General features: G+C 30.5%; 4 protein-coding genes and 1 long non-coding RNA gene across 6 annotated transcripts; 3 read left to right on the top strand and 2 right to left on the bottom strand.

Annotated features, from left to right (window-relative positions):
• The first annotated feature begins 190 nt into the window (after positions 1 to 190).
• LOC125077288 (platelet-activating factor acetylhydrolase IB subunit beta homolog) lies at positions 191 to 2,630 on the top strand. The gene is made up of 4 exons (XM_047689196.1): positions 191 to 432; positions 586 to 792; positions 954 to 1,076; positions 1,148 to 2,630. The coding sequence occupies exons 1-4, from the start codon at positions 367 to 369 to the stop codon at positions 1,427 to 1,429; spliced, it is 678 nt and encodes a 225-aa protein (XP_047545152.1). The 5' UTR covers positions 191 to 366; the 3' UTR covers positions 1,430 to 2,630.
• Positions 2,591 to 4,849, bottom strand: LOC125077286 (NADH dehydrogenase (ubiquinone) complex I, assembly factor 6). Of its 2 annotated transcripts, none has more exons than XM_047689194.1 (5): positions 4,571 to 4,849; positions 4,231 to 4,465; positions 3,918 to 4,150; positions 3,214 to 3,376; positions 2,591 to 2,947 (listed from the first exon to the last, which is right to left on the bottom strand). In XM_047689194.1, exons 1-5 carry the CDS (start codon positions 4,681 to 4,683, stop codon positions 2,768 to 2,770), a joined length of 924 nt encoding a protein of 307 aa, XP_047545150.1. In that variant the 5' UTR covers positions 4,684 to 4,849; the 3' UTR covers positions 2,591 to 2,767. The 2 variants fall into 2 exon arrangements, with proteins under 2 accessions (XP_047545150.1, XP_047545151.1); XM_047689195.1 differs by having other exon boundaries at positions 2,592 to 2,947; positions 4,231 to 4,469; positions 4,571 to 4,701.
• Positions 4,850 to 11,438: 6,589 nt separating this feature from the next.
• On the top strand, positions 11,439 to 17,863 carry LOC125077137 (tyrosine aminotransferase). Its single transcript, XM_047688953.1, has 5 exons — positions 11,439 to 11,678; positions 14,069 to 14,397; positions 15,148 to 15,621; positions 16,218 to 16,400; positions 16,702 to 17,863. The coding sequence occupies exons 1-5, from the start codon at positions 11,534 to 11,536 to the stop codon at positions 16,894 to 16,896; spliced, it is 1,326 nt and encodes a 441-aa protein (XP_047544909.1). The 5' UTR covers positions 11,439 to 11,533; the 3' UTR covers positions 16,897 to 17,863.
• A 4,552-nt stretch (positions 17,864 to 22,415) lies between these two features.
• On the top strand, positions 22,416 to 23,198 carry LOC125076962 (ER membrane protein complex subunit 4). Its single transcript, XM_047688718.1, has 2 exons — positions 22,416 to 22,572; positions 22,651 to 23,198. The coding sequence occupies exons 1-2, from the start codon at positions 22,517 to 22,519 to the stop codon at positions 23,111 to 23,113; spliced, it is 519 nt and encodes a 172-aa protein (XP_047544674.1). The 5' UTR covers positions 22,416 to 22,516; the 3' UTR covers positions 23,114 to 23,198.
• Positions 23,199 to 23,236: 38 nt separating this feature from the next.
• LOC125076963 lies at positions 23,237 to 25,646 on the bottom strand. Its single transcript, XR_007120728.1, has 3 exons — positions 25,452 to 25,646; positions 24,282 to 24,335; positions 23,237 to 23,325 (listed from the first exon to the last, which is right to left on the bottom strand). It is a non-coding gene; the product is annotated as an uncharacterized LOC125076963 (long non-coding RNA).
• Positions 25,647 to 25,691: the final 45 nt, after the last annotated feature.

The following is a 25,691-nucleotide window of genomic DNA, read 5'->3' as shown; positions in this document are numbered from 1 at the left end:
ATGTTCCTTGAAAGCAGTTTTATAAATATAAATTTATTTTGCATAAAATTCAAAAGATTACGTAAAATGACAAACACTATATATATAGAATTATAATGATCCTGATCCTGTCTGTAATTTTGTATTCAGATTTTTTTAACTAGGCAATGTATTTTTTCTAGTCAAAAATGAAAGATCATAGAAGCTAAAATATCATTATTTTTTATCTGTTTGCTTTTGGTATTTGGTAACTTGGTTGTAAAATTTTCTTTAATTGTTAATTTGTATTCAAAAACAGTTATAGTTTAGGTAATAAGTATTATTTCAATAGAGGTTATAGAATAATTAAGGGTCATTATAAGTTAAATAGCATAAAATACTGTTAAAATGAATCCTTGTTCTGTGGCAGCCCCACAACAAGATACTGATGGTGATGGCAGATGGAATAGCATTGTAAGTTTTAAGTTATTTATGTTTTATATTTAAAAAAAGTTTTTAACTTTATTTAAATAAAATATAATTAAAATCGTATAAAATAATATATACAACAATTGTGTTTTTGATATATTGTGTTAATGTATTAAATGTTATTTTTGTGTTTTACAGCATAACAGATTTCTTTCTGATGCTAAAGGGAAAGATGGAGATGTTATTTTCATCGGCGATTCTATTTTACAAGCATTAGAACACACGGAAGTATGGAACCAGTGGTTTGCCCCACTTCACTGCCTTAATTTTAGCATTCACAAAGATCAAACTCAAAATGTTTTATGGCGTATAAAAAATGGAGAACTTGATCATGTCGATCCAAGAGTATGTTATAAAGTATTAAATATAATTATATTTTTTGGTTATTACTAATTGCTCATTGGTTATTTGATAAAATATATTTTTTTAATAGTTTCTAAAATATTCATTACTTTTTACACAATAATACTTATTTATCTATATTATTAAAGCTTAAATTTTTGTAGGTGATAGTTTTGCATGTGGGAACAAACAATGTTGATCATACTCCCGAACAAGTCTGTGAAGGTATTTTAGAAATAGTCAATACAATCAGAGAAAAACATCCAAGTGTATATATTGTATTACCAGTAAGTATAAATTATGTTATTGAAATAATAAAACTCATGTTCATAATATTAAAAAATAAAAACTGTTTTAGAGTCTACTTCCACGGGGTCAGTATCCAAATGTTCTGAGAGAAAAAAATTCTAAAATCAATCAACTCTTGCGTGACAAGGTTCCTTGCTTCAATAAGGTAGAGATGGTATCAATAGATAAAGGTTTCATACAAAGTGATGGCACAATTAGCCACCATGATATGCACGACTACCTCATACCAACTAATGCAGCTTGTCGGAAGGCTTTTGAACCAGTATATGATCTCTTACAGCAAATACTGTCTGAAGGCGAGCCTGAAAAAGACTTGACACCCTCTGAATAATATTTTATAAACAAAGACACTCAATAGCTTTTTAATGTGCAGCAAGCTTATTGTGATTGAATAGTAGTACTTAAATTTAGCTTTTTTATCTTAGACATAAGTGTCAAATGTTTTATATTAATTTATTGTTTTCCTATTTTTACTTTTACATTCCAAATTAATTAATTATTTAATTGGCTGTGTTAACTGTTATTAGGCTCATAGAAATACATCACGCACTAATAATAATTTACATAATTAGGGGGAAGCACTGATAAATAAAATAATCTTGCATGATATACATAATATATTGGACATACTATTATTCTTAACTATACAGGTAATTTTTACTACTTCGATAATAATAGATTCTCTTTACAAAGTCAAAATGTAAAATAGTCATTAAAATAATTTTAAATATTTTTTAATAATTATAATTAGACTAGATCCAGTTCTTCATGAATTAAAATGCATTTAAAGAGAAGTTTTTTACTAAATGAGGACATTAAATTATGGAGAAAGGTTGTAATCTAAAATTATTAATTCATGATTCTGCAATGTCATTGTACTTATTTTTATATTATTTTAAATGGGAATTTATGTGTGTGAATCTAGCTAGTGACTTCCAAATTTTATTTTACATAAAATAGTTCAATTTTTCAAAGTAATTTTTAAACTATTTTCAAAGAAACAACCAGTGCTCATTATCTCCTTAGAGCAATTAATTTGTGTTGCAAACACCAAAAGCCACATAGAGCCCACTTTATAGGACTGAGAGGTGATAGGAACAATTGAGTTTCAAGATCCCTAGATGGTCTGTAGCCAAAAAGATTTTTGTTAAAGATAACATGTAATTTTGTAAATTATTAATGTGTTTGAAACACTTATACTAATATGAATTACATTTAATGGAATTGAGTGTAACCAAAGATTTTTTCAGTCTCAACCAAAGTGTACATTACAATGAGAATGATATTCATAATACATTGGATTTAAATATTTTGTAACAGGCTCAAAAAAACAAAGACATAACACAATAAATTGTTAAAAAAACCACTGTAGTTTAATAATTATAGTAATTATATTAAAAGTTACTTCCTATAATTATTGTATAAATTACCATATTTTTTTTACTGATTTTTAAACACAATGTATCTGAAAGTATTACAAATATTTATGGTACTACATATATCTACTCGAGTTGCCAAACTGCTTGAATCTCAAATGTGATTATTTATTTGCATGAATGAAAAGGCTTGGAAGTAAAAGTGCAATTTTTTCTAACAATGTTTTTTATTTGCCCTAGAGACATTCATAATTAAATATAAACTTTAATTTCCTAAAAAAAATTCATTATGGTTAAAATTTATTTAAAATCCTTTTGTAATACAAAGTTAGAGGCAATGTTGGACTACCTTGTAACAATCTTTTATCAAATACATTAAAGTTTACTTTCTGAAGTTTTGTTAAATATTTATCAATGGCAATTGCTGGTAAGAAAATCTGATTTGTTATTTTCGGTACTTGAATACTTCTAGCCTGTAACAAAAGTTGTAATTATTGTCAATTGATAATAATTTAAATAAATTTTAGTATCACTTGAATATTACAATGTTTCTGAGAAAACTTGTCTTGCATCCTGGTAATAGCCTAATTTCTTTAAGCAAGACTTATTGAATTCTAAATCTATAATATATATTTAAAAAAAATACATATTTTAATTATTACATTGGTCTCAAGTTAACAGTTCCAATTTTAAATCTAGAATGTATTAAACATTACTCTTAAATATCTATATATAGTACCTTTTCCAAGTGGCTGTTGGCTCTGCTAGCTACCTCAAATATGACATTTCTCATATTTTCATTATCATTTCCTCTTAGAACAGACTCTTGACTGACTTGATGCTTCATCAATATATCCATTGGTAAAGATACTGTCTTATGATAGTTAAATACATGGACTGACCTGAAAAGTATTGTTATCGTAACTAATAGTTTATATATTATTTGGTAAATATCACAAATCACATTATTTATGAAATTCTGGTATAATAATAATGGCTTTTTGACAAAATTCCAACAATGGAGTCATACTCAGAGGATCTTGAGGATCTTGAGATCTTGTTATAGTGCAACGTTGAATGTTGCTTTTCCACTCTCTTGTGCACTATAATAGTGTATCCTCACTCATTCTGTTATTGATTAAGCACAGAACTTAGAGTTTTATAAGTACACTAAAAGCTCAGCTCTTTTTTAGATATTGAACAACATAGGAAAAACTTGGCCTACAAATAATTAAAAAAAATAGTTAAAATAACTTCATGTGAATTGTATTCCATAAGCACTTTCCTCTTTGGCTCCTGCTAACACCTAAGGTGATATTTCTCTATAAAATTCTTAATTATGTTGCAATTAAAGAAATTATCTAATAAAATGAAAAACTCATAGACATAAAACCCATACTGTATCACAATTGTAGGGTCAGTTGTTATAATATTAAACCGTACCTGAGTATATTAGCCATTCCCTGTGCTTTACCCAAATGGGAGGCAGCATGGTCTGCATGTACATTTGTTACACCGGCAATACAGAGAAGTAAGTAATATATTGTTGAAACTGTATTCTCAGTGTATATCTCCACATCTTCTATTGTTCGGAAGTATTTTGTTTTGAGTAAATTTTGCCTCGATGAAATAAGCCTTTCTATGTATCTTTTTGGTAATTTGTAACTAATACAAACCTACAAAGTGATATAATAGTTGTAAATATATTGCGATGGAACTTATGCTTGTCTCTTTAGGTCAGTGATTTTTTATTTACCTTGTATAATTCTTGAGTAATGGGATTGGCAGGTATTTTGTATGACTGTTGGTTTTGATATATCGAGTTGACAGCATCTTGCCAGAATTGAAGTCTCATTGCTGCAGTTTGAGGATCTGTAGTTTGATCCTGAACCCGTGCTATTTCAGCATTGAAAGCTCGTACAACAAAAGCTGGAGATCGAAGAGCTTTGGTCATGAGCAGTGTTGCTAAGTAATTTTCATAATCATGCTGTCTACCTGTGGAAAATTAAGACGTACGAGAAGGCTTTCTTTTAAAAAAATCCTAAATGTTTTATCTCCTTATTTATATACTAGTAAATAGATTTCTTTAATTTTACCTTACAATGTTTGCACAATATTGTAGTGAGTTTTTACTTGATGTGGCTTTTTGGGTTACAGATCTTGTTAAAGGAATATAAATCCTAAGGGTATTCTTTAAATGGTAAAACATGTTTAGTTTATGAAATATATATTATTAAGTGTGGTAGTATAATTAATTATATATTTCAAACTAATTATATGATATTTAAACAATTTTTTATTTACTATTAATGAATTGTATTAACGTTCATTTTATTTAAATAGTAGTTAAATTCAAATAATTCGTAAGAGAGATCTAAAATCTCCCTTGAAAATATAAACTTCAAATTTCCATTTTCCAATGTCAAATGTCAGTTTGCTTTACTGTCACTAAACACAGAGTAGCTAACAACTACGTTAGGTCATTATTTCCTATTTCTTTTAATTACCATATAATATATAAAAAATAATATTAGCTACAATCAATAAGTAAAATGATGTTAGAAAAAGTTGAAGTCAATTTAACTGGATCCACTGTTTTGCTTGCGAAACACCACTGGCTCTATAATTGATCATAAATTTCATTGCAACAGTAGCAACCAGGGCCGGATCTACCATATGGCTTTTTGGGCTTCAGCCCAGGGCCCTGTGGATTCAAAGGGGCCCCAGCTAAGTCAAGTCAAAGTCAAAAATAAAAAATAATGCGAAAGAATCCATAATTTTATTAAATTAAACCGATCGTATGGTTTGCAGCCCTGCGAGTCCTGTAATTAATAAACCCATTTAATTAATTTAATTGAAGTCTACGTTCAGATATATCTTAGATGGGCCCCTAAATAGTGTTAGCCCAGGGCCCCCTAAACTTACGGCCCGGCGCTGGTAGCAACAGTATGTTATCTACGCACCCAAAAATATTGAGTTTTAGTAGACAGATTACTCTTACATAGAATATGAAATCTTCACCGAATTTCAGCCACGGTGACATTGATGGAGAGTTGGTAGGTTCCGAAAAATATCTGAAAAAAAACGTACCTATTGCTTTGGCACATTAAATTTAAACTAGGCATAAATATTAGAATTGTAATATTTAAGTGGCGTTAAGCTGAATTCACACAAATACCTACCTATTCAATAATCATTTGCATAATTATCTTTTATCAATTTAATACCAAATGACTGTTCATTACAATGACTAAATAATTTAGAACAAAACTAATACTTTAACTTAGTTTACTGTAAATACCCTCTAATGGTATAACAGTGTACCTACGTAATTTTTTTAAATACATTTTGTGGTGAAAATGTATTAGTATTGGAAACATTGAAGGAAAGTTGTAGTAATATTCTAATGACGAAGGCGTGTGACTTGGCACTTATAAAAAAAAATCTGTTAAGACTTCTTGAAAACGTCTTGGTAGAAAGTACGAGAGCAGGTGTTCAGGTTACACCGTGGCGAATGTCACAACCTTCACGTCTCATATGTATATGTATATGGGATAGAGGGTCGCTAACTCCCTGTGGTTGTGGTACCAGGCCAGATAGTTCCATTTTTATATTATTTCGTTTTGTACCCAGTTTCAGTTCGGATATGCTATTTAGTTATGTTTGCAAAAATAATATAAAAGATAGACATTTGTAATTGTACCCGTTAACGTCAGTAGAATAGTTGTTTATCATTACCTAAACTCATAGATATGAAAGACCTACTTAGATAACTATTCAAAAAAATAGCATAGAATTATAAAACTTTTAATTTAAATTTTTGATAAAATAAATTTAATATAACCGTTTCACACAACAATAAAATCGATATTGTCTGCCGAGAGATAAATCATACAGCGTTGTTAATTACAGTGCGTGAAGCATTTTTAACCTTATAACAAATATTGGAATGAAAAGCTTGTCAAGTCTCTAATATCCGATCTTCCTTGCACCTTTAAGCTTTAAGCACCTAACTAAACTAACAGGACAGATGTTTTGTCAGGGTGTTTATACAATTACCAAGCGGATTGTCGTGTGAATTACGACAGTCATGTCTGTCAGTCTTTGACCCAAATACTAGTATTATATATATGTTTTCCCCTGTTATCAAGATATTTGTCTTTGGAAATTCGCAGCAAATTAAGGTCGTGGACTACGTCAAGTAACTAGTAACAACATTGTTGCTGTTCTACGAGATATTTCAAATGGCGTTTCTTTAGGTGAATTAGCTGTCCAGGGTAATTAAAGGCATAATTATTTTGGTTTAGATGAATTATTATGATGAAGCTTGTAAATGCTTGTTGTTCTACAAAAGGACAATAGAAAGTTAATGTTACTGATTTGTGAATTAAAATAGTGCTATAAGATAAGTTTTCATTTAAGGAAAGATAAATTAAAAATTTTGTGATGTCAGCCGGACTAGGCGCTTTGTGTCGGTGATCCAATGCTCTGGACTTCAGATCTTGCAACCAAATAAGTCTCTGTCGCATGGTTTAGGTGTGCCGAAACTCTAGGTAATGAACCCCATTTCCTGAAGACTTCTCCAGTTGCTTGGGGCAAGAGGTGCCATTCTGCAATCTCTTTCTTTCGTGACAATTGGTCTGCTATTGTATGGTACTTTCCTAGTATGTAATGTGCCGATAGAGTTAGTAGTTCGTACATCAACCCTAGTAGTGTCAACGATCTCCTTCCGCCCTCTTTCCGAATATACGCAATTAAAGTTCGATTGTCCAATTGGATGAGTAAATGAAATGTGCTTAGAGCTGCAGTGTTTGCTCTGATCGCAGCCATTACTGCATACAGCTCTTTCCTGTTGCTGTGCCATCTTCATTGCTGAGGAGATCAGGTTCCCTATATTAGATGCCCATTAAGATGGGCACCCCAACCTAAATCCGAAGCGTCCGTCGTTAGGAAATGGGTAATCGGCTTTTTGTGCGCTGCCACTGAGCTGAGCGCTGAGCCACCACCTTATCTCTTGATACACCACGTGAGGGATTAATTTACTCTGCCGTGGTTGCTTCTTGTTGAAATGTCGAAGCAAGATTTACGCTTGTCGACAATATAACTTGCCTCGAGGTATGACAAAACTGGCAAAATTGAACTGTCCCAGTAGACTCTGTGATTCGCATAGCTGATCTGTCTTTGTAGTAACGATTGATTTATAGTTACTTTGAGATTGTATATCTTTTTCTATCTTCTGTAGGAGTATAGTGGGACCAATTAACAATTTCTTATAGACCTGATTGTAATAATTGTCTTTGGAATAATAAAGCAGTGGTAATTGCAACCATAATTCCTTCTGTTTAGGCCAGGAAATCTTTATTTACTGTTTTAAACGTTCATTGGTTGGTTTTAAAAATTTTTTCTCATCGAAATTAGTTTTACAAATACCTAAATCTAATGATTTTGGTGTACTAGTACAAGGATTAATCAAGAAATCACCCTTCATTAATTTTTTCGGTCACATTTGTCTTTATAGATAAAGCACATTGTTACTGCATAATTAAATTAGTGAGGAAACTGACCTATTCGTGTAACACGTCGATCAGAGAATCGACCTGAGCGTCGCGTTTCGATTTCTTGCGCGGAGGTTCCTCAATTTCAGACTCGCTGCTTGCTGCATTACTGGAACTGGAAGAGTGATCTTCCACTTGTCCTCGGTCCCTCGCGATCGTCGGTGAATCGGAGTCAATTGGCCGGTTTGCCTCGATAGCTTCATCGACCTCACTAGGCGCTTGATTCGTTATGGGTGTAAGAGCCGGTAAAACACCAAAATACCAATAGGTATTGATTTAATATTAGTTAAGCTAACATTTCGGAAAAATATTTTTCGAAATTATCAACGGATTATTTTATTTTTGGATAGTACAAAACGCTATGACGATCAAACTGACAGCGGTTAACCGTGTCCTAGCTGAATTTTCCACTACCTTTTCATTTAGTATAGGGTAGTTGTACCACAGATAATATATTCAACAGACCGTAAGTAAATGACAAACTATACACTGCTTCTTCACATGCTATGCTGTATGTTTTCCGGAGGCACATCAATACATTGTATAATTATAGGATAATGATATTTTCTAAATACATTTATAGGTGGCGCTTAGTTATACCAATTGCATTTGTGTAGATGGATGATTTGAATTAGACAGTATAGTATTTATTCAATACTTTAAATACAATCTAACTAATAATCTTATCTAATATTGTATGGATATAAGTTAAAAGGATGCAATCTAGCAATTACAAAAAAGTATATTTTGTTGCTGTCGAAAAATAAAAACATGTAGGTACATAAATATAACGTAAATTAAAAGAATAGAAAAGAAGGTACAATGAAGATCGAAAAGGACTTAACGTCTTTGGAGATTAGGTTAATAGAGAAAAAGTCTTGGAACGTTGAGTAAAAAGATTTGGTTTGAGAAATTTCAGTCGTAAGGTAAAGTCTTTAAATTTTGCAATAATTTATTTAAATTTGTACTTTTTTTATAAAATATTTTGATTTAAACTAATTACATATAATGTGCTAATTAAAGAATGATGAAATTGCATCGTGCCGTTGACCGCTCGCGAGCGGTCGCAAGACAAACACCGACTGCGCTAGAGCAGTAGACAGCTCTCCGACTTCCCCCTTCCCGAAGACATTGACATCCTAAAGTAGTTGAAAAAAAATTTTTTATCACTTCTACACTAAGTTCCATAAATAAATGATGGAATTGTCCATGTTGTTCTCTTAATTCCAAAATTGGATGAACCCAAAATTTTCTCCTTTGACGTCGCCGCCGTCGTCTCTGCTTGAGCAGAAGCAGCAATCGCAGTGCTTCCTCGTCAGAATCCATGACTCGACTGTGGTAGAAAATCAACTGCTCGGTTGGTGGCGACAGCTCGAGCAGTCAACCACAGACTTGCTCGAGCGGTACGTGTACGTTGCTCAGCCGTTAACTGCTCGAACAGTCCGTGTACGCCAGCTCTAACGCAACACCACTCATCCCTTTGTTACCAATGACTATAACATAACAGGTGGTTAAAACCAAATTGCTCATCATGCTCATTGCCTTGTTTAATATATACATATTAAAAGTATAATGGTTTAACAAAACAAAAAAATCTGGCGAAAGACTAACATTTGACGACGCAAAGGTTGTAATAACCATATATTTTTTTTTATTATTAAATTTTTGTATTATCATCGGTCATTAGATTGTATGGGTGCCACTGTTATAGACCAAAAAATGTATCATACTGTGAAAATACTAAAATGTATATGAGTTTACATGTATTTTTAAAGAGCGCTGAACCCTAGCTAGCCATTAGGTATATTAATTACCTAAGCAAATTACATTAAGTTATATCATATCAAAATGTCGTTTTAAAAGAGGGGCTTACGTTATCATTATTTATTCGAACATTGCCTATAGTGAGTTATGGTTATAAATTAAAATGTTATTTTATTTAACATCACAGTGAATTTTTATTATTTATAAAAATATTTTCACCCGTAAAATGTTAACGCCAGAGTTGGGTAGTAAATACGTTTGATATTTTTGAAGGTACATAATTACTTAATTATTTTAATTTAAACAAAATAATTTTAAGCTTGTTTATATTTTAATATTACCGTTGCATTTACATTATTTGAACATTACCTCAAAATATATGTTATTTGTGGTTTGATCATTATTGTTTGTATTAATTTTATTATATCAAGAATAACTATAATAAGCTCAAGTATGGCTCAGTATTATAACTTATACGTTACATATAATTTTTTTATATCCAAATGGTTTTAAACTAAAAAATATATTTTTACGTTAATAATAAACCATTACTGAAACATAAAACGATAAAGATGTTTGTTCATCAAGCATGAAAGCTAAATATAAAAATCAAGGAGCTTAAAAGAAAAAGATCAACCCTCAAACTTATCTCAAAATCGCATTTTAATCCATTTTCTTTGACAATTACAATTAAATTTTACAATTATTAACTCAGAGAAAAAGTTTACGTGTGATTCGGTTTTCATCCAATCTTTTAAATGTAAACATTGCGCAATATAAGAGTCAATGAAAAATATGTTTATCTAGTCTGAAGAAAAAGAATGAATTATTATTAGTCATTGATGCAATTTAATTTTTCTACCGTAACAAAACAACAATATTTATCGACCTTGTTTGTTTATAGAGTCAACGACTATGCTAATTTTATAAACATACGTAATAAACTGAGCCCTTCTTTTGATAATTTAGGTGATAGTTATTACATAGACGTGGGTTATATTGATTGGAAATGTTTACATCACTACTAGAAAGGTTAGCTACGAAAACGTTCTATTACATTCTAGATAAATCTCAAGAAAAGCCTCCGTAGTGTAGTACAAGTTACAAGCATTTAACGATTTGTTAGATTTTAAAGATCTAAAGAGTAAGTCTATGCACAAAGTATTCCTATTTATGAAAATTGTATGAACAGTGCGTACATAAGATTTCCTCATAGCATTTATGAAAATTATTGTTTCTTTTTTAAATACAAACTTATATTAAACTCAGTAGGTGCGTCCTTAACAACTTTCCGAGTACAAAGTTTGTCTATGGTGAATCCTACGATCATCTTATTAATTATTAGATGAATGCAGATTTTTGTTATTTTGGGCAAATATTAATATTGCATTTCGCTTTTATTTATTTAATTATTTGTTGCTTTATATTTACTCGAAATACTCGGAATCTTAAATAATATCTAAATAGATTTTTAACGTATGTATTTGTTTAGTACCCTTGGATCGATACTATTGTAAATATTATTAGTATGTTAAGTGTCGCAGTAGCCAAGGGTGGAATATTTAAACAACTGGCTCCGTTGTCGTCATCTCATATACATTTTCAAACCAGTTCCGCGACTTGGAAGTTAGTATCCGCCAAATGGCAGTATTCATACAAAACTGAGACGTATCGAAAGGCAAGCTCTATTCTTGTTTCACGTTTTGCCGCAGCTTTGAATCTACAGCAACTTTTGTGCTGATGTCGCGAAGAACCCGAAGCAGACAGGAGTGGGAGGTGCGCGCTTCTACTCTAGCTAGGAAAACTACAAATCTTATCCGACGTATCGTTGAGAACCTACAGGTGGAACCGAACCCTAACAAAGAACTTATCGCCTTATCCATTGGTAAGTTGGTTAATTTATCAATACATACTACGACGCATCATTGGAATATTTTTCTAGAAAGTTGCATAATTGCGTAATTTTGCGTGCGGTTTAATTTTAATAGGATATATAATTTTAATTTGATCAGTAATGAAATAGCAACGTAAAGAAGTTAACAGTTGTATAACTTAAACAAATAGAATTTTGATATTTTTATTGTTCTAACAAAATTAATTATAAGCTGGAACATTCTAGAAAAATCTTTCCATTTTTAAAGATAAATTGTAAATGAGGAATTAACTTTTTTAGGCCGAACTGAAAGAGTAAAATAAAAATATTACACAGGTAAACCGAATTTTAAATAAATAAATAATCTCAAAAATATAATTAATAAAGCATCCTAAAACAAAAATGTCAATATTCCAATCTAAGCCATATGCTATACAAAATTCAATGGACGCATAAAGCGAAGCAGTATAGTAAGATAAGCTATCTTTGGCACGTCTAAGTTATTTATTAATTTAAATGTTTTAAATAATTATTATTCACAACATATGTGCCTGTTACCATCAATTTACGTTCTATCTAGATAAATAAATAAAACTTTTGTATTTCACAAAACATAATTATTAATTATTATTTTTTACTTTTGATACAGAGAAGTTATCATGTACTTGAGGCCTTACAACAAACAACAATTATTTTGTAATAGCAACATAAATTATTTAAAGAAAATAAATCGGATTGTTGTGAAATGCTTACAGAACTGGAAAAAGAACTGTTAACAGTAAAATGCATTTGTATAGTTTAATTTCTTATATAATTGAAGACATGTACATTAGTTCAAAATCGAAAATTAATACCATTACAATTCTACATTATTATGACCGCGTGAAATGATCGAAATTATGGCAATAATGCTTGCCAGTATTTCTTCGTTAAATCGCAATACCCACATTTTTTTAACTGTAACTTACATTTACATAAGTTATCTTAAATTATTATTAAAACAAGTAGTAACAATATAATATTTATTCGAATGGTAAATTTATAGTCAACGTCAACCTAGTTATATTTAATTATTGTTTGCCCAATATTTTAAAATAGATAGTTTTAATTTTTTGTGTATGAAACATGTATAAAAACACATTTATATTGAATATTAACAAATTGGATACTTTGTTTCCTTTTTTTTAAATCATCATTAATTCGTATCCATTTGTTTCTGAGGGTCGAGATTGAATGTTTTTATACATATTTATGCTATATTGACTCTATTATTTTTTGGAAAGGAGTCTATTGGGTCAGAAATAATGCGTAATTCAAGGTTAACACGAGCCAAACTTGTCTTTAAAATCTATTTTAATGACAAACATAAAATCATATGAAAATCGTTATTAATAAATAACATCGTTTTGTTTGTGCACTCTGAATTTTGAAAATAAAATAATTGCCAAAATAACATAAGCAATTAACATTTGAGTTGTTCATGATATGTTTATTGGTTAATGTTAAACTACCCTTTCAGGTAACTTTCGTTAGTGTAAAACGAAGTTAGGTTTATACTTTATTTAGTAGTTTATGTATAGTTGATAATCATCATCACGACAGGTTAATTCACATTAATATCAAATGAATAATTTATTTTTCCTTTTTTGTTAAAATGATAATACTAATAGGTATTATAAATGCGAAAGTAACTCTGTCTCTCTGTTGCTCTTTCAAGACTAAACCACTGAATTTGATGAAATTTGGTATGAATCAAGCTTGAACTCCTATGGAGGACCGATGATCCTAAAATGCGAACAAAGCCGCAGAACTAGTATTATATAAAAACAAGTTGTGATGAAACCGCGCGTGTTTCACCCGCGTTAAGCGTTAAAGCTCCGCCCTCGTGGGTCGTAAGCGCATGGTAATATAATCTATAATCTTTATTAAAAAATGGAACATCTAGAGCAAAATCATTTTTTGAACATCGGCCCGATAGATGCTGAGATTACCGCATTCAAACAAACACAAAGGACAAATTTCTACTTCATAATGCTTAAACGATACATTATTTTCATATTTTTTTTACCGATTATAGACCAATATTTCTTAGTTGCATTCCTTTACCATTAATGTGATTGACTTAAATTTTGCACAGATATTATCTTATAATACTTTCAGATCAAAATATCTTGATTTATGCAATATTATTTCATGACTAGTAACGGAAGCAATATTTTGTTTTATAATATAATTTAGGTTAAAATAAATTTTGTTGTTGAAATGTTTTATGTATTACGAATTAAATATTATTGAAAATATAAACATGGAGAGATGTTTTAGTATTTCAACTTGACGGTAGATAGTGATCGTTAGATAGATGAGAAGTCGGAAATTGTACTCATCCTATGTTAAATTCACAGGTGACCCAACAACATTTGGAAATTTAAATCCGCCGGAACAAGTTTTACAAGCTGTTCGCGATAGTATTGAGCTAAATACAAGCCGAGGCTACGCCCCTTCTAAAGGGCATTACGAAGCAAGGGTAGCCGTAGCAAAATACAGCGCTCATCAAGGCAATGTTCATCCAGATGACGTTATATTATCTAGCGGCTGTTCACATGCGATTGAAATGGTTATAACAGCACTTGCAGATTGTGGTCAAAATGTTCTCATACCCCGGCCGGGTTTTTCTATATACCAGACTCTAGCAGAAGGATTGGGAATTGTTATAAAGCATTATAATCTCCTGGTAAGTCCTTGAATTTTACATATTACATAATGTACAACTCATTGAGCTACATATATATAGAGGCCATCTTAACATTACATTACTACAAAACATAGTGTCAAAATATAATATACATATATACATAACCAAAAATATGGGATGGACACCATCCCATATTATTGGCATAATTTTTCATGAATACTTCTAAGTTATTAAACTGTTAAATGTCTAAAAAATATTCAAATCATCAAAACAATTTATTTTTAATAAAATGCATGATGTAAACAAATTACGTCAGTGACAATAGATCGTGGACAATTTCAATATAGTGCTACGAGTGATAAAATACTAGTTATTCTAGGCAGACAAACATGAATCGTTAAACTAAGTCTACTATTTTGATGAAGGTGTGACAGGCTTAAAATAAACTACTTATTATTGCCATTAACAGGATTTTCGGCATATCACCTCACTTCATTTAACATATCATACTATAACCGTAAACGAGTTTGAGAAACAGAACAAGTTCTGTTTCATTGTGGTCCTTATTTGCATATTTGCGCCGCATTCTCTAAACAACTTATTAAATCCTGCGTTGTGTGTTGATTGTATAATAATTCTTTAATGATAAAAATATAATAGATATCATACAGATCTCGCGTAGCGTATTTCTTAAGTAATTGTAACTTTTTGGGACCTTATTGGCAATGATTATATATTATATTTTGTGATAAAGCTATTTTATAAAATATATCATATTTTATTTTACAGCCAGATGAACAATGGAAGGTTGATCTTGATGATTTAGAAAGTCAAATTGACGATGATACTGTCGCCATAGTAGTCATTAACCCATCCAATCCTTGTGGATCCGTATACGACAAAGACCACTTAAATGAAATTTTGGATATAGCTTCAAGGAACAGAGTGCCAATCATAGCTGACGAAATATATGAACATTTTATTTTTTCCGGGAATAAATTTACAGCTATATCGTCTTTATCCCAAGATGTACCTGTTCTTACATGTGGTGGACTCACGAAACGGTTCTTAGTACCAGGCTGGAGAATGGGTTGGGTGATCATCCATGATCGAAATAATATTTTAGGAAAGGAAATACGACAAGGTTTATCAAACCTTTCGATGAAAATACTCGGTCCGAATACATTAATTCAGAGAGCTTTACCTGCTATTTTAGAATATACGCCGCAAAGTTTCTTTGACGACGTGTTGTTGTTTATTGAGGTGAGTGGAAAGTTCCATGGCGTCATGATGCAATTTGTTTTTAAATGATTTTATTATGGGATGATATAGACTTAAAATATAGTTATTAACGAGTCGTCATAGTAGTCCAGTCATAGACTAAAAAAAAGGTCGAGAAATGCAAATGAAACGAGAAGACTGATTTTTGGATATGTTATGAAAAGGGCTTAGAAAAGCATAACTTGAAATATGAATCGACCTCGATTTCCTAGGTGCCTTCGCCGCCATCTTGAAAAAAGGACGGAATGTTGATTTTTTTGCGAAAGCTCGACTGAGTGTCGTGACACGAGAATTATGATAAAATGCTTTTGTTGTTGGTTTATTTACGTTCTACAATTCAGGTCCTATACATTTTTGAGCTACGGTTGATGGTTATCGAAATATTGAGAACGAAACTGAAAAATAAAGTCATCTTGCAGTTACAACGTTTTTATAACATATCTAAAAATCAGCTTTCTCGGTTCATTTGTATTTCCAAATGTAGGTATATAATGACTGGACTATAACGTGTATAAAAATACATTAAAGAACATTCTTTTTTTCATTGTATTGATGAAATAAAGTCACTTTTTTTACAGAATCAAGCGAAACTCGCTTTTGAAGAACTTCGGCACGCACCAGGATTACGACCAATCATGCCTCAAGGAGCAATGTATATGATGATTGAAGTTAAATTATCGAATTTCCCTGAATTTAGCAATGAATTCGAGTTTATAGAGTGTATGGTATCAGAACAATCAGTCTTTTGTTTACCAGGGACGGTAAGATAATCATTTTTTATAATTTAACATATCTTTATAATACGCTAATGTCTTATTTTCCGTACATGAACAATAACTTCGATATTCGAAAATCTCAGACTAGTCATTTGCGCAGGAGATATTGCACAAGTGTCTGCGCAAACACAGGTGAGATGCGCAAACAAGTTTATAAGTTGTTGTAAACGAATGTTTATAAGATGGCTAGATTGTAACCTTTAGTTTATTCCAGTTTCATTAGATTGAAAAGATCTCATTTAAAGGTAACGATAAATTAGTTTTATAACAAATGTTCTCTTTTCAGTGCTTCGACTATCCAAACTTCATGCGAATTGTATTGACAATACCTGAAGATAAAATGCGAGAAGCATGTCAAAGGATAGTATTATTTTGTAAAGAACACGTAGTTTTTAGTGAGAAGAGAAAAGATATTGAAGAGGACGTATCGATAACGACGGATGTTCAAGTTATATGTGACAATGACGCTCGCGTAGCTTAGGCTAATTAAATAGTATAATGCATAGCTTGAGGCTCTAATTTACGAGCGTGCCACAAGCTTGCGATATAAACTGCAGTGATTTTACTTGCGTCATTCCTGGCCCTCGGGCAGACCAAACTATTATTCTTAGAATTTGTTAATGCAACATTTCTGATGGATAAAAAATATGTTAATAGATAAAGTGAGCTCCAAAACTGTAAAAAGCGTGCTCGTCGATCTGGGTCCTTACAAATATATTATAAAAATATTGCTTTAAGGAAAGAGGAACTATTGAACAACCTCTGAAATGCAGTTTGATGTCTCCTAACATGTTTGTAACGTCTTTATCGATGTTTTGTCATTTCAAAATAATATAAACCAAACCGATATCTAGCTTAATGTCTGCTTAATTTACTTACAGAAATCAAGATTAATATCTTATGTAACTAATTGTATTTTTTTTTTGCAGTCCTGTTCTTTGACGGGCAGATATGTACCTACAATTTTGTATTTTTATTAAGTACACTTAGTTTTATTTAAGGTAGTCGAAGTGTTGACCAAAACCATATAAATCAAAATAGAAAAAAGAGATTGTAAACTAATAAAAGTACTTTCATACTGCTTTATACAAAATATATACAAAAAATAATAAGAGATAGATAGTTAAGATAGTATGTTTGTAAGAAAATATACGTTTCCAGCAAGAAAAGTTTATAGCAAAATTAGTCTTTGGAAAATTATTTATATCTATTACTATTTATACATACCAACCTATTTTTTTTTGTTTTAAAAATACTGTTTTTTTATCTGTATTTTCGCATTTTAGTATTAATTGTAAAGTTTACAATTGAAGTCAATTTAAAGTATTGCCATAACGAATTACCATAATAAAGTAATTTCTAGTAGTTACCTACTAATAGTATAGTCAATGGGTACTTACAGAGTGCATGATAATGAAATATTATAATAATTTAGATATAATTGTAGCCAGTGGTTTATATAATTAAGTTTTTACGTTTGTTATTTTTTATAAAATAAATAATGAAACCAAGAACGTTTTTTTTTGTTTAAGTCGAATCCCCCATGGAATCTCAACTTTGTCATGTGTTCCCAACTCTCTGTGTACTGACATAGTCATCTCAAACTCAGAGGCTGTCTTTCTAATCATTAATGTATTTGTATATTACATATAAAGAACTTCCCACGAAAAAGAAATATAATGATAATAAATTAAACTAATTTTAAAGATTTAATTTTAGAATGTTTTTCATTTTCTAAATATTACGTCTTCAAAATTTCTACAGAAAAATCATTAATAATAGCATATGGGTACATGCTAATTTTTTTATAGATCTAAAAAAATTGGTTTAAATCATTAATTTTACCCATACGAAGTCGGGACAGACAGCTAGCTATAATTGATTATGCCATGAAAACTAATTCTATTTGACCATGTCGTAATATACCTAGGTTGTTGTAATTATGTGGATCTCATTATGTACCTATACCTCATTATGTATATACCTAATTAAATTATTGTTTTTTTTTTACATTTTACTATTACATTTTTTTTATATTATGTAACGTAATAATTTATGTGGCATAATAATATTTATATTTATGCATGGCGCGGTGTTTACCTATATAAACGATTGATATAATCAGTAAGTGCAAGTTTTGATGATGAATGTCCTTCTGATCGAAGACCACCGGCCACGGTGGCCATTTTAAAGCTATTTGCGCAAGATATATTATAGTGCAAAGGTGTCCTACACTAGCGTGGTACTAGTGAGAATTTCTAATCATTGAAACACTACAGATTTTTTTCTAGACTAACCAGGGATTTGAAGCCAATAATTCAGGAATTGCAGCCTAATAAGCTAGCCGTTAGATTAATGTGTATAAATAATCTAGTGTTAAACAAAAATCTGTGATCATAATAATACAAGAGATCATTACATGTCACAATGCCTAAAAGCATCGTGCTAATTCCAATATAGCAAGAAATGCAAATAAAAATATTTAAGGACAGGTCAATTATTATTATTTCCCGCTTTGAATTGTATTGAAAAAAGTATATAAAAATATTTGTAAATTATCTACAATCTAGCAACAATTAATAATTGAATAATTTGAATTTCTGTTTTCTAAACAGTTTGTATCTTGAAATCTTCTAAATAGAGCTGATCCAAATAGTCTTCCTTTTATTTACTTTTAAACTTGTAATCAAAGAATTATACTTTCATAAAAATAATATTAGTTGTTCTTTTAATATTTTTATGAACGGAATGATATAAAACAATACCTACTTTCTGATATTTTTATTTTTTTCTATAAGGCTCATAGTTATGTCCTGTGCTCTGGAAATATTAATTGGTAAGTTTTATCCAACAGTAGTAAAATCTTTTATATCAAGTAAATAAAGGAGAAAAATGTTTGCATATTATGTATATGTTTATATGATGCCATGATTTAGTAGTGTATTCGACAAGGTTGACTTTCGAATATTCGTTAGCACGAAATCGTAGAGATATATTTCGGGATACCTAAATTAATTATTAACAGTGATTTATTTGTTTTTTCCTCATTATTTTTTTCTTTGCATAGCTTATTACAGCAAAATGGAAAACATGAAATATCAGTATAATTACGATTACAAGTTCTACCGTGGCACCAGTGCTGCAGAAACAGCTCGAAGGATTAATTATGTGTATGGCGTTGGTGTCACAAAGAGAGAACGGAACGTTTAGGGTGACAACGTTTTCGTTCTGGAAATTTCGACCTTCAGAACCAACCCCGTGGACGGCCGGAGTCCAAAGTGAAAGCTATCGGATCCATCACAAAGCACTTCAGAGACAGCTGCAGGCTTCGTGGTAAGTAGTAAAATTGCATTAATCCACTTGTAGCAAATCGGAAAAGTAAAAAAACTTGAACGATGGGTATATCATGAATTGAGTGAATCCAACTTGCATGAAATGATGCTTGAAAACACGCGTCGACTACTGTGTTACTTTGCTCAACTGTCACAATAATGAAGGGATTTTAAATCGAAACGTTACTTGTGATGAAAAGTGGATACTGTACGATGATCGGAAGCGCTCGTCGCAATGGCTGAATCCTGGAGAATCAACCAAATCCTGCCCTGAACGAAAATTGACTCATAAAAAGTGACTTGTGAATGTTTGGTGGACAAGCGCTGGTGTCGTTCACTACAGCTTTCTAAAATCTGGCCAAACGAATACGGCAGATATCTATTGTCAGCAACTGCAAACCATAAAGAAAGAACTAACTGCTAAACAACCGAGATTAGTCAATCACTCTAGGCCACTGCTGCTTCACGACAACGCAAGATCACACACTGCACAACAAACAACCACTAAGTTAGATGAGCTACAATTGGAATGTCTGCGACATCCACCGTACTCCATGGATCTTGCTTCACTAGATTTCCATTTTTTCCGGAATTTGGACAACTTCTTACAAGGATAAAAATTCAACTCCGATGCGAAAGACCAAACCGCCTTCAAAGAGTTTATTGGTTCTCACCCCCGTTTTTTTAGTAAAGGGAGCAATGAACTACCTTTGAGATGGCAAAAGTGCATAGATAACAACGGTGCATACTTTGATTAATCTTCTATCTATATATATAAAATAACAAGCCCTGACTGACTGATTCATCATCGCCGAGCGTAAACTATTAAAGTTTATTATTTGGTGAGTAGGATTTTTTTATTGAGTAAACACCCACTAAGAAAGGAATTTTGGAAATTCAACTCCTAAGGGAGTGAAATAGGGGTTGAACGTTTGTATAGAAGTCCGTCATTTTTTAAGTTAGAAACATGAAACTTTATTTTTGGGATACTGATTAAAAATAAGTAGATACGTATTTAAGCGTTTCTGGATAATCTAGCCCTAAGGAGTGAAATAGGGGTAGCCATTTCGTAAATAGGTAAGTCTGGAAGTCCGCCATTATTGAAGTTAGAAACATGAAAATTTATTTTTGGGATACCGATTAAAAATAAGTAGATATTTATTTTAGCAGTTTTGGATATACTACCTCTAATGAGGTGAAATAAGAGTTGAAATTTTGGATGGAAGTCCATCATTTTTAAATTTGAAACATGATTCTTTATTACTGGGCTACTAATTAGAAATAAATAGATATGTATTTAAGCGTTTCTGGATATTCTTCACCTAAGGGTTGAAATTGGGGTTGAAATTTCGTATATATAATAATCTGGAAACCGGCATTTTTTAAGTTATAAGCATTAATCTTTATTTTTGGGCTACTGATGAGAAATGAGTAGATATACATATCTGAGGCGTTACTGGATACCTACTACTACTATCCCTAAGGGTTGAAAAGGGGCTTGAAAATTCGTATATAGGTTAGTCTTGAAGCCCGTCATTTTTGAAGTTATTATCATAGCGTATACATATATATATATAGTAGTAGCATAGCATTAATCTTTATTTTTGGGCTGCTGCTGAGAAATGAATAGACGCTGTAATACATATTTAAGCGTTTCTGTATATTATACCCCTAAGGGATGAAATAGGGTTTGAAATTTCGTATATAGGTTAGTCTTGAAGCCCGTCGTTTTTTATGTTAGGAGATTGGCGCGCCAATAATGTTACTGAGGAATTTAAGACCTCAAAAATTATGCAACGGCACCAGACTAATACTTACGGTTCTCTATCGTAATGTCATAGGTTACAGTTATCACTGTACTAATGGAGAAATAGTGTATATTCCACGAATATCTTCAGTATGCTTCACCGTGACAATTAATAAAGTACAAGGTCAAATTTATAAAATGGCCGGAGGATAAGAGAAGACTGTTTTTCGCATGGACAGTTCTAAACAGCCTGTTCGAGATTGAGCTCAGTAAGCAGTCTGGTGTATCTAGCCCACGAAAGTCGAACCACAAATGAAGTCTTAATTTAACGTAATATTTTAAATTATTCTGTAATATAATCAATTTTCACGCGAGCAAAGCCGCGGGCAACAGCTAGTTACATATATTTTACAAAATAAAATTATATTCCTCCCGGACAAAACGCTAATTTCACATGTAAGGACGTAATACAAATAGTAAAAAATATATATTTAATTATCTCCCAATTTATAAATGTAACACCTAAACATATTTATTTATTTTTTGTTTTTAAAATGTAACAATTTTAAAGCAACAATATCTAACAGAAAATAGTAGAACTAAACATAAATAGCTCAAATAAATAGTATGTACATAAAAATATTAAAAATAATTATAAAGTATAACAAAAATAAATCTTTGAAGGAGGAATTTTGAAGGAGGATATGTCACAAATAACTAACTAACAACACTAAATTAGATTACGGGATGGAGAATAACTAAAATATATATAATAGAGAAAATAGTTATATTATTGGATGATTATAAGATTGGATGTTTAGAGACAATTTGAGACAGTATTAGCTTAAAACGATCGCATGCTTTTATATCGAAAGTCAGGCGCCGTCGTAACAGCAGTATTGTCAAAAATGTCAAATCGAGAACAATAATTATTACTGTCATTGTCACCTGAACTCGTAGTTTTAAGTGGTTTATAGAATACAGAATTCACGTTCATTTATTTATTGAGTAAAAATTACAAGATGTCTCAAGTAAAATCCAACAAAAAATTTAAATGGGCATTAGACTATAATCAAAAGTAAGTGATTTTTTCCAAAATTTGCTTTGTAATTACATTATCAATTCCATTACATTAATGAATGTTTTATAATTACAGAAACAAAACCCAAGCGACTGAATTACCCTCACCACCCGGTTATAGTCAATCTGCCAATGCCAGCTATACAGAATCATCAAAGGAAACCGACTCTAATTTACTTTTGATTAAAAAACTTTGGGATGTTGCTCTTGGACCTTTAAAACAGGTGCCTATGAATTTATTCATAATGTATATGGCGGGAAACTCTATATCGATATTCCCCATAATGATGGTGGGTATGTTGATAGTGAGGCCAATTAAGGCATTATTTTCAACTCAGAGCACATTTAAAATGGTTGAAGGTACTCAAGCAGCTGGGCAAAAGTTTGTTTATATCATTGGAAACATAGTAAATATATTTTTAGCCCTCTATAAGTGTCAAAGTATGGGATTACTACCAACCCATTCAAGTGATTGGTTAGCATTTGAAGAACCAATAACAAGGGTTGAATATGTTGGAGGTGGTTTATCCATGCTTTAAGTAAAACAATACATAAATTCTGTTATATTCCTACTTTCCTTTATTTAAAATCATTACAATATTATTTACAATAAATAAAATTTAATAAATGTCTTGGTATATCCATTTCAATCCTTTCCATTTTTGCTGCCTTCATTAATTTCATCTAGTTTAGCCTTTATGAAGGCTTGCGCTTTTCCAAATAATACTTTGGGGTCTTCGACTTTATCGATCTAAAAAAAAGGTTTACTAAACTGAAAATTTGAAGTTGTTTAAAATTTTGGTTATATATGTCTGTTTTTGTTTCAATTTGTGAGTTTTCAATTATGAAACATATTTTTTTTTAATATATATATTTTAAATTAGCTGTATTTTAAAGGTAACTATGAATGATGAAGCACTAGATGAACACTAGTTTCTAAAAATTTTTTCGATGCTAATAAATGTTTTTTTTTGTAATGCGGAATTGAGAAAACTACTTAACCAATATACATAGAACTTATCTAAGAGAAGTAGTACAATTGAGAGATTTTAGCACAAATTATTAATACATAAGATAAAAATTTGGACAATGTCTGATGTGACACAAGTACATTTCATGAAGTAATAAATTATTCCTGGTTCAAAAGAAGTTTAGCAACAAAAAAACAAAACAAACCATTTCTTTTATCCAGAGCCCTGTCACATTCCTGAGCTGTTTTCTTACAGAGTAATTCAACAGCACCCTGCATCAAAAACATACTTGATAAATCTTGGTAATTCAACAGAAATGTGTCAAAAGAGGCCATTACAGTAATATAAAAATAATATTTGAACCAAGAATAATTTTTATGTACTTTTTTTTGCTAATGATAAAATTTTGGCATTATATAATCATTTTGTTTAATAAAAATGAATATGGCCTCCTTTGTGAATCCAATATACCTTTACTAAAAATAAAGTGTGGCAATATTGCAAATATTTATTTAAATTATTCATGACAAATTACTGTTGCTTGTTTAATTATTCTAGACTGATGATTTATTTTCAATGTTGCTGTAAATAGTTTTACAAACAATAACACAAACTTAATTTATTGATCAGATACTGGATATACACATACACGGAGACCACAGATTGATATGATAAATAGTGTTTAGTACCCTGACTTTATATATGTATGTTATATTTAAACAGGCACTTTTTATACCTGATAATTTTGTGCTATGTAAACACCTGTGTACACACCCGTTCCAAAAATGATCTGCAAAATAGAAATATTTTGTTGAATATTTATAAAAATATTGTAATGTATTTATCATTATATATTTTCATTACAAAAATAAAATAATGGTATGAATGAAGATATATTTAATAATATTATTCTAGGACATACATGTATAAATAAACAAATCATTTTAATTTTAAATAAATTGAATTATCCTATATAACAATATATATATATATATATTTATTTCAATATATATATAAAATAGATATAGATATATACCAAATATCTAAACCTGTTAAAATTAAATTTTAAACAGATAAATTAACTACTAAAAATTAAAAAAGGATCCATGGATCCAATGAATAAGTATCAACCAGACAATTAATTACATTACAGTTTCTCATACTTTTATGGATAATTTGTATGTCTAAATAGTAGGTACTTAACTTACTGTAGTTTTTAAAACAGATGTAAAACAGCCCATTGCTTGACCTTTTATTTATTTATTTATAAAAATATATTTCATTCCTACTTGGTAATTTAATGTTCTACATTTTTCACAAATAAAATAAAACAGCTTACAACTGTTGTGTATTATTGACATAAAAAAATGATATTTATTATCAAAATTGATTTTCTATATTTGAATATGTTTCTGTCAAAATTAAAATGACAAATTGTATGACCGATTCTAATAATGTTAAGATATACATAGCAACATATTATAACTATTTTTTTTTTTTAAATCAAGGTATTATTTAAAATAATATTTTCAAATACATTAATACTTTATAATTTATATTTTTTAATATAACAAAAAAGTCTTTCATAGCATAACAAATTATTGGGTGAGGAATTGAGTGTTCTAAGTTCAAGAATAGACACTAGTACACAATAATAATATAAGTTTTTCACACAATTGTGATTACTTTTAAGTAAATGTATTTATTAATTTTAGTAATATTTATAGTAAAATTGGGACAACTGAGAATTAAAAAAGTGCATAGTCATTATTGCCTAAAATAGCATGAATGATCTCTTTGTGTTCATTGTATGACTGTCTCTAAAAATGATTACAATGGGTTCTTACAATGTTGTATATTTGTATTAGTAGAATTAACTATATTTTGTAAAATTAACTGTACTTACCAATCCTTTCAACATTTTGCTTAGAAATACCATGAAAACTTATTAATTTATTAGCTTATAGTAAGATTTTTGTAAAAAATGCTACGAGGTCGACTATTCTACGTTCAAGAAACTTTATTTTAAGATATTTTTAATATCATAACAGCCCATACCAGCTGACGATGACACTGGTGACAGTGATGTTTCGTCGTTTAGTGCTGCCAACTAAACTAATTTAAAGAAATAATTGCCTACATAAAT

Source organism: Vanessa atalanta, chromosome 3 (assembly GCF_905147765.1).
Source record: "Vanessa atalanta chromosome 3, ilVanAtal1.2, whole genome shotgun sequence".
Taxonomy (NCBI): Eukaryota; Metazoa; Arthropoda; class Insecta; order Lepidoptera; family Nymphalidae; genus Vanessa; species Vanessa atalanta.
This window is presented reverse-complemented; position numbering and strand designations above follow the sequence as displayed.